This window comes from Micromesistius poutassou (assembly GCF_964030765.1).
Source record: "Micromesistius poutassou genome assembly, chromosome: 14".
Classification (NCBI taxonomy): domain Eukaryota; kingdom Metazoa; phylum Chordata; class Actinopteri; order Gadiformes; family Gadidae; genus Micromesistius; species Micromesistius poutassou.
This window is the reverse complement of record NC_140284.1, coordinates 4,870,582-4,884,826: the sequence shown is the minus strand read 5'-3', so window position 1 is coordinate 4,884,826 and position 14,245 is coordinate 4,870,582. Positions and strand designations below refer to the sequence as shown.

At 39.9% G+C, this 14,245-nt stretch overlaps 2 protein-coding genes and 1 pseudogene across 3 annotated transcripts; all 3 read left to right on the top strand.

Annotated features, from left to right (window-relative positions):
* Positions 1 to 197: 197 nt before the first annotated feature.
* Positions 198 to 854, top strand: LOC311358398 (gamma-crystallin M1-like; the record flags this gene model as incomplete). The annotated part of the gene is made up of 2 exons (XM_084478418.1): positions 198 to 473; positions 579 to 854. 2 exons carry the CDS (start codon positions 198 to 200, stop codon positions 852 to 854), a joined length of 552 nt encoding a protein of 183 aa, XP_084334544.1.
* A 3,936-nt stretch (positions 855 to 4,790) lies between these two features.
* LOC311358772 (gamma-crystallin M1 pseudogene) lies at positions 4,791 to 5,447 on the top strand (annotated as a pseudogene). Its single transcript has 2 exons — positions 4,791 to 5,066; positions 5,172 to 5,447. The product of its transcript is annotated as a gamma-crystallin M1 pseudogene (transcript).
* Positions 5,448 to 11,417: 5,970 nt separating this feature from the next.
* LOC311357985 (gamma-crystallin M1-like) lies at positions 11,418 to 12,045 on the top strand (the record flags this gene model as incomplete). Its single annotated transcript, XM_084477961.1, has 2 exons — positions 11,418 to 11,672; positions 11,776 to 12,045. The coding sequence occupies exons 1-2, from the start codon at positions 11,469 to 11,471 to the stop codon at positions 12,043 to 12,045; spliced, it is 474 nt and encodes a 157-aa protein (XP_084334087.1). The 5' UTR covers positions 11,418 to 11,468.
* Between the last annotated feature and the right edge of the window lie 2,200 nt (positions 12,046 to 14,245).

The window sequence follows — 14,245 nt, the reverse complement described above, 5'->3', positions numbered from 1 at the left end:
TGGGTCTTTTCAGGTATAAATGTAGGGGCTTGACACAGGTAGAGCATCAGTTCACCAACCGATCTCTGAGAGACCACCAACACCGCACCGCAATCATGATGGGCAAGGTATATAGTATTAACATAAATAATTGATTTGCGTTAATATGACAAGATATAGATTAAAGCCAACAAGTGGCTTTAATGAAATTCTAAACTATGGCTGAATTTTTTTTGTTTCAGATCACTTTCTACGAGGAGAAGAACTTCCAGGGTCGCTCCTATGAGTGCATGAGCGACTGCTCCGACATGTCCTCCTACATGAGCAGGTGCCAGTCCTGCAGGGTGGAGAGTGGCTGCTTCATGCTCTACGAGAGGAACAACTACATGGGCCAGCAGTTCTTCATGAGGAGGGGAGAGTACAACGACATGCACCGCATGCAGAGCATGGGAATGATGTTTGACAACATCAGGTCCTGCAGAATGATCCCCTTCGTAAGAGAAATCACAGTTCAACTTTTACTCTGAACTAGTTTAACTGTTACATTGACTGTGTTGATCACTCTGCTTACACTGTTTCTCTGAACCTCTGCATTACAGCACAGAGGCCAGTTCAGGATGAAGATCTACGAGAGGGAGAACTTCGGTGGTATGTCCAATGAGATGATGGACGACTGTGACAACATCCAGGATCGTTACCGCATGTCCGACTGCCAGTCCTGCAACGTGATGGACGGCCACTGGCTGATGTACGAGCAGGCCCACTACAAGGGCAGGATGATGTACATGAGGCCCGGAGAGTACAGGAGCTTCAGGGATATGGGCATGAGCGGCCAGAGGTTCATGAGCATGAGGCGTATCACTGATATGTGTTAGTTTCATCATCAATAAAACATGATTTAACTTACATTTGCTGGATTTCTTGCTGGTCATTATAACTTGATAGCACCTGACTATCCAAAATAACACATAATATTCTGGAGTTAGAGTTATTAAAATCATGGAAGGGTAAGTTTGGAGGAAATTTGTATCTTAAAGGATAGGTACAAATGTAATTACAATACAAAACATATTGTGGTAGGTGAGGAGGTGTGAGGAGGTGTGATGACGTGACGTGCATTGCAGGTTGAACGAGAGTCAGACGCTGTCCACGATTATTAAATAACTATAAGTCCTAAAAGCAAACACAAAATATAACATACTGGTGGAGTTAGAGGAATTGGAAAAATTGATTGATCAACACTTAGACATGGCTACAAAGAAAAAATAGCCAGAAAACAAGAGAACGAGATCGGAACTCTCAAGTAGAAGTGAACCAGACATGACTGAGTTAACCTTGGCTGAACAACTAAATAAGCTGGATCTACTACACAATATGAGCAAAGACATAACTCATCTAAAAACCTCTGTAGACTTCACAAATAAACTAATCGAAAAATTAAAAGAAGAAAATGCCACGTTGAAATTGATGGTGAATGCCCAACAGACCGACGTGGAGAGCCTATCGGTTGAAAACAAACACATGAAGACAGACATGCTAGATCTACAGTGTCAGAATATGAGAAATAATGTTGTTATTATGGGATTAAAGGAAGAAGAAAGAGAGGATTACACTGCAACTGAAAACATCCTCAAGGCTTACATGAAGATGGATTTAAAAATATTGGAGGAACAACTATCGAAGGCCTTGATTGAAAGAGCACACCGACTAGGTTGCATAAAGGATCGCAAAAGTCCTAGGCCAGTGGTGGTGATATTCCTAAACAATAAAAGTAAGAAGGATATGATGGATCGAGGCAACAAACTGAAAGGCTCACATTATTCAATGTTCGAGCAATTCCCTCGTGAGATTGTGGAAAGAAGGCGCCTACTTGTCCCAATAATGAGAACACAGATCAGAAAATCAAGACCTGATTAGTTATGGACAAACTATACATCAATGATGAATTATACAGAAATCCCAAAGTTACGACATGGTTGTGAGTAAACTTCTGCCTCAGTTTACATTGACTACACTAGGTAAGTGACGTTTATTTAATTTTGCTGAAGGCGATGTTAACATCTATCTGAATTTGTCTGGGAACTGAGAGCCTAATGGGCTACATGGACTTTGTTAACACTAAAAAAAAGTGAACTTTGAGTTAATATCTTGAAGAATTAAATAAGAAAGAGAGACAGTGACATTCAAAAGATATTCATGGATAAAAAAATAAAAAACAAACAATAATAATAATAAAACAATAAAGATGTCCTCCATTGATGGGGGGGTGGTAGTGGGTTAAAAAAATAATTGTGGTATTTACATTGTCTATGGGAAAGTTATGTTTATATGGTAAATCAATTTGGTAATTTCACTATCTGTAAATTAAAAAGTATGGTGATTTTGATGAAGACGTCAAAACTCAACCAAACCACAACATTGAATATCAGATAACAATATGCATTGCATAACAATTTACATAAAATACTTTATTTTGCAGGACTTTGCAAATGTGTAACTATCTCCTCATCGTATACCTAAACCAAACCTACATCATGTTCTGGAAGGAATAATTGTTTTAAAATAAAAGGTAAATTATATGAATGCTATATTATTGCATTTTTTATCCAAAAAAACACTAATGAAAAAGTTAAAAGCCAAATACACAAATAAGCATGGAAACAAACAGGAAATAATCATATTACCCAATTTAAGTTGACTTGCATTCTGTAGTTTTAGAGAATACAAATTTCCTTTCTCAAGCACTACAAATGAAAATCGTCATTATTTTTTACCAACAACAATCAAATCAACACACAACACAGAAACAATACAATACATTTGCATACAAATGACTTGAAATCGTTATTTCCAATCATCAACGCATGATGTTTTAGGAATAATTTAGATAAATGTTAGCATCTAAGGATTCATTCTCTGACAACTATTCAACTCTGAGTTTTCATAAGTATGGTTAATAGCCCACTATCAATATCAATATCAATATATCAATATAAAACATGTTCAATATATATCGATAAGAGACCGGACCACCGAATCTAGCAGCTGGTTTTGTTACACAAACACGGTTCCATACTTATTTACAATATTTGAGTGTTTTTCATTGTTGTATCGACATTGGAGTATTTATCAATGAAGAACAGTGGAAGGTCATATTAAGTGTTAAACAGAAGTGTTTAAATCTAGCATGGTAATCCTTAGTCTTTTTAGGTCATTAAAATGATCAATAGTTATTGATATCGATCAATATGATCACGTTATATCGTGGTATGTCTTTCAGCCATATCGCCCAAGCCTAATCTGGATGATCACAAGTATCCTCCTCATAGCCTAGTAGTAGATCAACCCCCTCCATGTCCGGAAGGGCTACAGAAATCAAATCAATTACATTCTTTGAGGCATTTTGAATGGATGTGTTTTTCACAATTAAGAATCCGAATTGTCAAGCACTAATCTAGATTACAGTTAAATTATTGTGATGGACCTTCTTACATCTGGCACTGCTGCGTCAGTGTCATGTGATTGACAGCAATGTGCTATTCATGTGACCGTAACCGAGTTAAGTTAGTTGCATCATTGTGAATAAATGAGTACTAGGGCTGTCACTTTTGATAAAGATCAAGTTCGAACAGATATCGAGTATCAAGCAATATTTTCGAATATATTTGAATATATACAAGCCCCCCCCCCCCCCAAAAAAAAAAAAAACTAAAAACACTAACAGATATTCAATCATTAATTTATTACGTGACAAGAGTAGACTTAAACAGGACTTGGGCCATATCCTGTCTGAAAATAAATCTTTGTTTGCCACAGGTTATCAAATTAATCAATATCAAGTGCCACTATGCACTATGAAAAGTCCTGCAAAATAACACACTTTCGGAGCGCACAGACATGCCTGGCACACACAGGTATTTGTGCGTCAATATTTAGAGAAGCGGGTATTTGTAGCAGCCTGTGTCTCTCCACCAATGCAGCGTGTTGCTGTTTGCGGGGATGACTTGTGGGGTCGCAATTTTTGGCTGAGGCTGGCTGCTCTGTGCGTTATCCATTTTCAAAACAGGATATACTTTATTCACTTGATTAGCGCACCCGCTACTGCAATGAGATGGCAAACGATAAAATAAAAACCAAAAGGTATAATCATACTGTAATAGAAATGCGCTAAACATGGCACTTTAAAAAATAATCATTAATATAAATTTGAATACGGATATTTCACATCATGTTCGAATGGATATTAGAAAATCGAATAATAAGTGACATCCCTAATGAGTACACTCTTATGCTTGGTCTTGTTTCAGTCTCCATTATAGTAAGGTAACAGACCAACTAGCGTTTATCGGTTATACTTAGTAATTCTGTGTATTTTACTATATTGCTGTTAGACTATGGCATATAGACATATTTTTGAGAACATTTTACAAAGAAAGACTGAAGTTGATTGAAAATTTCAAGTACATATTTGGATCCTCTTTACGTTTTTTAAGTGAAGCAGATACGTTAAATTAGCTCAACCTTGTTAAGAGCATGTGGAAGCTTCTCAATGGGCTTCTACAGTACGTTGAGTCAGGGTCATGAGTCAGTCGTTTGAACAATAGGGGCCGTCATGCAGTCTTTGGGTCTTTTCAGGTATAAATGTAGGGGCTTGACACAGGTAGAGCATCAGTTCACCAACCAATCTCTGAGAGACCACCAACACCGCAATCATGATGGGCAAGGTATATATATATATATAGTATTAACATAAATAATTGATTTGCGTTAATATGACAAGATATAGATTGGCTTTAATGAAATGATAAACTATGGCTGAATTTCTTTTGTTTCAGATCACTTTCTACGAGGAGAAGAACTTCCAGGGTCGCTCCTATGAGTGCATGAGCGACTGCTCCGACATGTCCTCCTACATGAGCAGGTGCCAGTCCTGCAGGGTGGAGAGCGGCTGCTTCATGCTCTACGAGAGGAACAACTACATGGGCCAGCAGTTCTTCATGAGGAGGGGAGAGTACAACGACATGCACCGCATGCAGAGCATGGGAATGATGTTTGACAACATCAGGTCCTGCAGAATGATCCCCTTCGTAAGAGAAATCACAGTTCAACTTTTACTCTGAACTAGTTTAACTGTTGCATTCACTGTGTTGATCACTCTGCTGACACTGTTTCTCTGAACCTCTGCATTACAGCACAGAGGCCAGTTCAGGATGAAGATCTACGAGAGGGAGAACTTCGGTGGTATGTCCAATGAGATGATGGATGACTGTGACAACATCCAGGATCGTTACCGCATGTCCGACTGCCAGTCCTGCCACGTGATGGACGGTCACTGGCTGATGTACGAGCAGGCCCACTACAAGGGAAGGATGATGTACATGAGGCCCGGAGAGTACAGGAGCTTCAGGGATATGGGCATGAACGGCCAGAGGTTCATGAGCATGAGGCGTATCACTGACATGTGTTAGTTTCATCATCAATAAAACATGATTTAGCTGACATTTGCTGGATTTCTTGCTGGTCATTATAACTTGATAGCACCTGACTATCCAAAATAACACATAATATTCTGGAGTTAGAGTTATTAAAATCATGGAAGGGTAAGTTTGGAGGAAATTTGTATCTTAAAGGATATAGGTACAAATGTAATTACAATACAAAACATATTGTGGTACGTGAGGAGGTGTGATGACTCTGTCCATGATTATTAAGTCCTAAAAGCAAACACAAAATATAACATACTGGTGGAGTTAGAGGAATTGGAAAAATTTATTGATCAACACCTCAACATGGCTACAAAGAAAAAAGAGCCAGAAAACAAGAAAACGAGATTGGATCTCTAAAGCGTAAGTGAACCAGACATGACTGAGTTAACCTCGGCTGAACAACTAAATATGAGCAAAGACATAACTCATCTAAAAACCTCTGTAGACTTCACAAATAAACTAATCGAAGAATTAAAAGAAGAAAATGCCACGTTGAAATTGATGGTGAATGCCCTACAGACCGACGTGGAGAGGCTATCGATTGAAAACAAACACATGAAGACAGACATGCTAGATCTACAGTGTCGGAATATGAGAAATAATGTCGTTATTATGGGATTAAAGGAAGAAGAAAGAGGATTACACTGCAACTGAAAACATCCTCAAGGCTTTCATGAAGATGGATTTAAAAATATCGGAGGAACAACTATCGAAGGCCTTGATTGAAAGAGCGCACCGACTAGGTTGCATAAAGGATCGCAAAAGTCCTAGGCCAGCGGTGGTGATATTCCTAAACAATAAAAGTAAGATGGATATGATGGATTGAGGCAACAAACTGAAAGGCTCACATTATTCAATGTTGTGCCTACTTGTCCCAATAATGAGAACACAGAGATCAGAAAATCAAGACCCGATTAGTTATGGAAACTATACATCAATGATGAATTATACAGAAATCCCAAAGTTACGACATGGTTGTGAGTAGTGTTGCTTTGGTCAACGAAAATTATGACTAAATATCGTCGTCAACGAACCTTTATCACGTGAGGAAAACGAGACGAGACGCAGGGTTCACGTCAATTTAAGAAAAAAAAGTTAAACAGAGAAAGGGACCGATAGCCAGCCAGCCTGGGATCGTCTTTGGGAGAAAAAGAAGAGACGATACTTGGGCACACTTTCATTACATAGATGTGGAAAAGAAAACTGAATGTGTTGTTGAAAAAGATGGGGAGAAATGCGGCCACAAAATTACAGGAAAAAACACTGTGAATCTTAAGAGACATCTCAAGGCATTTCATAATGAAATTGAGGTAAGTCAAGACATTAACGTAACGTTACTTTCTATTTAAAAAAAGTTCATGCCAACTCATGAGGCTGTGGTTAATGTTTCACAATTTAATGCTAGTTTTAGACGTTAGCCACTAGAGCTGAAAATGACTTAGACAACATGTGTTACTAGCGTGTGTGTGTATTTGTTTGTGAGAGTGCAAAGTGGGTTAACGTGTGTGACTAGTGTGTGTGTAGGCCTATTTGTTTGTTAGAGAGAAAGAGTGCAAAGTGGGTTCTTAGTTCCTACCCGCCTGACTGACTCCATATAAGTGTACTAAGCATCCCTTGTTGGCCAAATACTTTCGCTAGTTTTGTCATTCACATAGCAATCACACTGAACTGAATTTGGCATCAACATGACTTTGAATACCCTGTTCTAGACCCATACATACATGTAAACAAAATATATTTTCATGAACATGCCTCCCGAAACTACTGCTTAGACTACTACTACTAGACTACTTCTGTTTTGATTATGTAGCCTAGACTTTATTTTCCTTTTATGGACAGTCAAGTCACTCACTCAAGAGGTTGATTTACTAAGGTAAAAATCATAGCAAGGATTTATGCTACTTAATATTTACAACAGTTAGATTTTTCAGAGGCTGCATCTGTCTTGACATTATATCTATTCCTGTGCTAGATTCCAGAAAGAGCATCAGTGAAGCAAGTCCCGCCCAAGAAGATGGACAAGCCAACTAGTTATCAGGATTTCTTTGCCAAAAGGAAGTGGCAGGATGTAACCAGGATGTGGTTACAGTTAATGTAGTTGCTGTTGAGACTGCTGGTTATTTGGTTCAGTAGTTGGCATAATTCAGTACTGTTTGTGCTTTTCTGCAGCCAGTGCTTCCCATCCCATTATATCTCCCTAAGGTCCAAACCATTTGTAGTGTTGTCATCTCTTAAAAGTTTTTATGATGCAAAATCTGACTTCAGTTTACAAGGAATACAAGTCAGACACACACATTTTATTTGCACTTTTTTCAAGCACCTTGTTTCCATTTATGTTAAACTTGAATGTAATAATTTTTTTCTGCCACTGTCATGTGATGCTATTTTATTTATTTATTTTATTTAAATGTAAAGTATGTGTGTGTACTTCTAGCATATTTGATTGGTAAAATAAACATGTTGTAAATTCAAATCAGAGCGTCTTCTGTGTCTGGAATGGATGTATTCTTAAGTCTAAAAGGTAACAATAATATAATAATAAGATAACCTTGTTTGAATTGTAAAATGGGTTTGGCTAAATACAATCTTTGACTAAAACTAGACTAAAATGTCATCAGTTTTCGTCAACTAAAACTAGACAAAAATAGTCATGGACAATTCTGACTAAAATAAGACTAAAATGCTCAGACTTTTAGTCAACTGAAACTTGACATGACTAAAAGGAGTATGAACGTGACTAAAACTAATAAAAACTAAAATGATAACTTGACACAAAGACTAGACTAAAACTAAAAGTAAAACAGGCCGCCAAAAAACAACGTGACGTTTATTTAATTTTTCTGAAGGCGATGTTAACATCTATCTGAATTTGTCTGGGAACTGAGAGCCTAATGGGCTACATGGACTTTGTTAACACAAAAAAAAGTGAACTTTGAGTTAATATCTGGAAGAATTAAATAAGAAAGAGAGACAGTGAAAAGATATTCATGGCGAAATAAAATAAATAATAAAAAACAAACAATAATAATAAAACAATAAAGATGTCCTCCATTGATGGGGGGGTCGTGGTGGGTTAAAAAAAAATGGTGGTATTTACATTATCTATGGGAAAGTTATGTTTATATTAGGGGTGCATGATAATTATCAGGCCGATAATTATCGGGCCGATAACAGACATTACGTCATTCCGATAAGTCTGATATCATGACGAATAGCCCCGATAACATAGCCTATATCATTTCAGTGCCCCGCTCCCACTAACACTAAATTAAAGGTCTTATCGTAACCCTAAAAGTACACATCATACAATCAATTACAATACATGAGTTCATAACTGCACGCGGATATAGAAAATGTTTATTATTATGTTACACCTTTCCTGTTGTCGGCTCCCAGACCGTAGTCGAGGAGCACAGGGTCAATGTTCTCTCGGGGGTACCACCCTTCACTTTGACCGGCAGTGGGTCTACTTATAGGTCGGAATGAAGAGGCCGCCGATGATTGACAGGCTGGGTATTTTATTCTTAGTTTCACTAAAGTTACAATACACGTTTGCACAGACACAACCAGACTCGTTCGTTATTTCACTAAACTGACACACGCTACCGCTCACTCTCCTCACTCGTCCACTCACTCGCACACACACTGCCATTCCCGCACACACACATATGCTACTATTAACAGTTAGCTGAACATTATAGGGTCCCGGACTTCCACTCCCTGTTTTCTTAGTTAAACAGAGATATCAACTACATTTGTCCCAGTGTTTGTTAGATGTGAAATGAAGCAAAAGAAGACGCTCTCTTCCGCCGGTAACGCAGTCGTTCGCGACACCTTTCTTATTTGTCATTTCTTCTATTTGTCTGTAACTCATGCTCCAATCTTTCATCGATGGATGCGGATGTTGTGGATGCAACGGAATATATGATGCATCGCTGCAGCAACATTTAAGATGATCGCGATGAGTTCTGCCCATTCTGCCTCCGTTGCTGTCTGCGGTCAGACCAAAACACACCTGAGTGACAGGAGCCGTACTGTGAACCTCGACTCTACATCATATCCCGCCCCTTGCAAGCCAGCCCCTAGACCCCCCGTTGATTCTACTGATGTCTCCGCGACAATGTCATGATCTTAGGTCATGTTGCGGCAATCTGCCTGGAGGTGTGCTTGCGCGTGCATGTGACGGCGGCCTTGCTGCTACATGCGCGTGTAACGGGTGTGGCCTTGCTGCTACTATTCTTATAAGAATGGGCGCACATCCGTTAACTGATAGTGGTCTGCGTTGTGTTCTGGGTGAATGCGCGGGAGAAGAAGGACTGCTGGACCACAACGGAAGCTGGCTGTTGACATTTATTGCGATCTGCACAAGTCAAAAGAAACTCTCTGAGCACATTGTAGACGGGTCCGCATTCCCCTCCTCCACTCAATTAGGATAACGCAGACTGCCTGTATTCATTACAACGTACTAAAATAATACAATAAATAAAACAGATAAAACATTCATACCTGCACAAGTCAAAAGAAACTCTCTGAGCACATTGTAGACGGGTCCGCATTCCCCTCCTGACAAACAAACACACGGGGAAACCCTGTAGCACTCGGACGCACGTGTATACAATAAAACTGGAAAAATGCCCCTACAAAGTGTGAGTTGAACTAACAACGCTATAACATGTTCACAGCCCTGACTCCAACACATTAAGTTGCACATTTTATATTTTCATCAACAACTTTCATGCTCCAACATGACGACAAATACAACAACGTACCTCCACTCAATTAGGATAGCGCAGACTGAGCTGCGCGCTGCATTGATGTCACTAGGCAGACTTTTCTTAAAGCGACAGTACAGGTATGATAAACACCTTTAACAGGTTAGAAAATGTACCTTGAACATAACTTAAACACATGAATCAGCATTTGGTGAAGTTTCAATACAATTAAAATAAAATAATGATAATAAGAAGAAAATTCAATAAAATTAAAACATGTCATTTCACCTTGGTTACACGCGTAACAGTGGGCGTGCTGCGCCACGGTGCGCCTCAGCAGGTGAGCGCAATTAAACTAATCAGCAGCACACGCCAAAAACTCCCAGACAATATAAGGAACGCAAGTTTGTTCAGTTTGTAACGCAGCTAAGGACAGCAAAAGAAAGAAGAAATCGCAAAAGAGTCATGGAATTAGGACGCATGGGAAAAGGAAAAGTCACGTCTCTTTACTGGACTCTGGAGTCTGTTTTAAAAGTGATTGCTGGCTACGTAGTAGTCTGTGTCTATGGGCACGAAATGTATTGTCTGTTAGGTATCATTCATATAAATTTGAGTCTGGATATTTCATGTTATGTTCGAATGGATATTAGAATATCGAATAAAAAGTGACAGCCCTAATGAGTCCTACGCTTGGTCTTGTTTCAGTCTCCATTATAGTAAGGTAACAGAGGTACTTAGTAATTCTGTGTATTGTACTATATTGCTGTTAGACTATGGTATATAAACATATTTTTGAGAACATTTTATAAAGAAAGACTGAAGTTGATAAAATTTAAAGTTCATATTTGGATCCTCTTTACGTTTTTCAGTGAAGCATCCATCTATACGTTAAATTAGCTCAACCCTGTTAATAGCATGTGGAAGCTTCTCAATGGGCTTCTACAGTACATTGAGTCAGGGTCATGAGTCAGTAGTTTGAACAATAGGGGCCGTCATGCAGTCTTTGGGTCTGTTCACGTATAAAAGTAGGGGCTTGACACAGGTAGAGCATCAGTTCACCAACCGATCTCTGAGAGACCACCAACACCGCAATCATGATGGGCAAGGTGTGTGTGATTATATATATATATAGTTTAGTATTAACGTAAATAATTGATTTGCGTTAATATGACAAGATATAGATTAAAGCCAACAAGTTGCTTTAATGAAATTATAAACTATAGCTGAATTTTTTTTGTTTCAGATCACTTTCTACGAGGAGAAGAACTTCCAGGGTCGCTCCTATGAGTGCATGAGCGACTGCATGGACATGTCCTCCTACATGAGCAGGTGCCAGTCCTGCAGGGTGGAGAGCGGCTGCTTCATGCTCTATGAGAGGAACAACTACATGGGCCAGCAGTTCTTCATGAGGAGGGGAGAGTACAACGACATGCACCGCATGCAGAGCATGGGAATGATGTTTGACAACATCAGGTCCTGCAGAATGATCCCCTTCGTAAGAAATCACAGTTCAACTTTTACTCTGAACTAGTTTAACTATTACATTGACTGTGTTGATGACTCTGCTGACACTGTTTCTCTCAACCTCTGCATTACAGCACAGAGGCCAGTTCAGGATGAAGATCTACGAGAGGGAGAACTTTGGTGGTCAGTTCAATGAGATGATGGACGACTGTGACAACATCCAGGATCATTACCGCATGTCCAACTGCCAGTCCTGCCACGTGATGGACGGCCACTGGCTGATGTACGAGCAGGCCCACTACAAGGGAAGGATGATGTACATGAGGCCCGGAGAGTACAGGAGCTTCAGGGATATGAGCTGCCAGAGGTTCATGAGCATGAGGCGTATCACTGACATGTGTTAGTTTCCTCATCAATAAAACTTAAATTTGCTGGATTTCTTGCTGGTCATTATAACTTGTTATTACATGGCTCTTTTCAATGCTGTGGAATGCTCCGTTCACTTGCATGGGCCTTCCTGACTTCTGGTGGTATTTTCGATAATGACCGTTGCTAAGCATATAATGACCACTTACAAGGAAAGTGGATTATTTTGCCACTGATTCACGTCTTTGGTATCACTCCACAAGTAGTCTGGTAACTTATCAACCCAAGCGTATTCAGTTGCTAAGCGACGTCAATGTCTTTGGCGGACTATTTCTCTGCTGATCAACGCTACGAATGCTGGTAACAAATAAATTGTAAAAAGACCATGGGAAGTTATGTTTTCATTTTGGCAAGTAGCCGTGTAATAAGCGGGATAATGTATAGAACGTCACCGGTCATCAGGGCATGAAGTTGGCACCCGCCCACACGCCAAATGCGGGTAACTTTTATGATTGGTGGGTGAAACTGTCAATCTACCTGCCACGTTGGCGGGTAGCCAATAAGACAACACAACACCGAGCAAGTGTTGTGTTGTTGACCAATCACGTGATGTAGCCTATTGTTTTTGTTAAGCAAGCCCTGCCATTTTCTTGGATTTTCTAAACAAAATGTGGCGGCATATTGAGATTGAGGAGTTGTCGTCACGGCATAGAGCCCCGCCCCCCTTTCCGCCATGTTGGAAGGTACGCCCCTGAGAGTGCAGCTGAGCTTTGCGTTATTGTTGACACGGTAGCTGCTAGCAGAGGAGGTTGTTGTAATTCTGTACTGTTTTAACAGTGCCTGGAAATAACTGCTGCGTTAAAAACTATTCCAATGCCTCACACGATTGTCGAGGAAACCATAAGAACAGTGGGCTACAGTTTGTCAGGTTCCCTAAATGGACAACGCACTGAAGGCTGCCCCACACAAGATTTGAGTCGGATGTACACCACACACATAAAGAGAATCTCAGCCGATTTGTTGCTCTCCGATCGTAAATACAAATACATGAGACACACTATAGGACAATCTTGTCCGATAATTGCACGCTGCAGGGCCGTGGAGGTAGAACTAGAGCAACTCGCGTCAACAGTGAAAATGGATCAGCGTCTTTTGACAGCAGTGGTTTCCGCGGTGCTTATGCTTACATAATATCAGAGAATATCCGCATCAGTTCGGCCACGGCGCAATTAATGAATAAAGATCATAAACATCATAAACAAAATGGCTGTACAAGTGTTCTGAGACACGGCTGCGAACCGGCAACTTTATAAAAAAAAGTAGTGCCGGTTTGATGACGGTTCCGTGCCGTATCCAGTGGAATAGCCTACATTGACTATAATGGTTTCTAATGTCTTTCGGCGAACTTTTTTTATTGCCGTGCCGCTTCCGTGACGGTTCTGGTGGAAATTGCCCTTCACTCAACATTCCGAAAATATCTATCATGTTGGATAACCGTAATGTCTCCTGCGTCTCTATGTTGCGTATTTCCTCATCTGTCTCTATGCCGCTCTGACAACGTTGCCCCTGGCAACCGATAGCCGTGGATGCCATCATGGCGGACGGGCTCAAACCCCTCCCCAAAAATCACGTGACTCCTCATTCTCAATAGCTGGAGTGAAGAGGCCGCTGGCTGTTACAGATATAGTAGATATAGAGGATGATTCAAAAAAAGACGCTTTAATTTAAAATGGAAATTGGAAAGGGACTGGCTGGAATTCAACGATAAAAATGAGGAGATGCACTGTAAGGATTGCCAGAGCTTTGGATCAGAAAAGGCAAGGACCAATCCATTTGTAATAGGAACAAAAAACTTGAAGTTGGAGACCATTAAGGACCACGAGTCCTCCAAAAGCCACTTGCAATACTGTGATTTTGAGATGATTGGCTGTTTGTATTTCTGTTATTTTCTATTCTAAATGCCTGTCACACCAGGTCAGATACAGTTGTAAGTCATTATGTAGGTCTAGTCATAAATGAGATTAAGTTGGTTAATAACTCGACAGCACTTTAATGTGTATTCTGTACAAGTTCAAGAACCATTCTTATGCATTTTCTGAGTCGTTCACCTTTATTTTAGAAAAAAACTTTGGCTAGTAAAAAACCTCTGTGGCAGGTGGATTTCAAAATCCACCTGCCACAGAGGCTGGTGGCCAGTGGCGTAAATATCGACGGTGCAACCGGTGCAGCTGTCCGGGG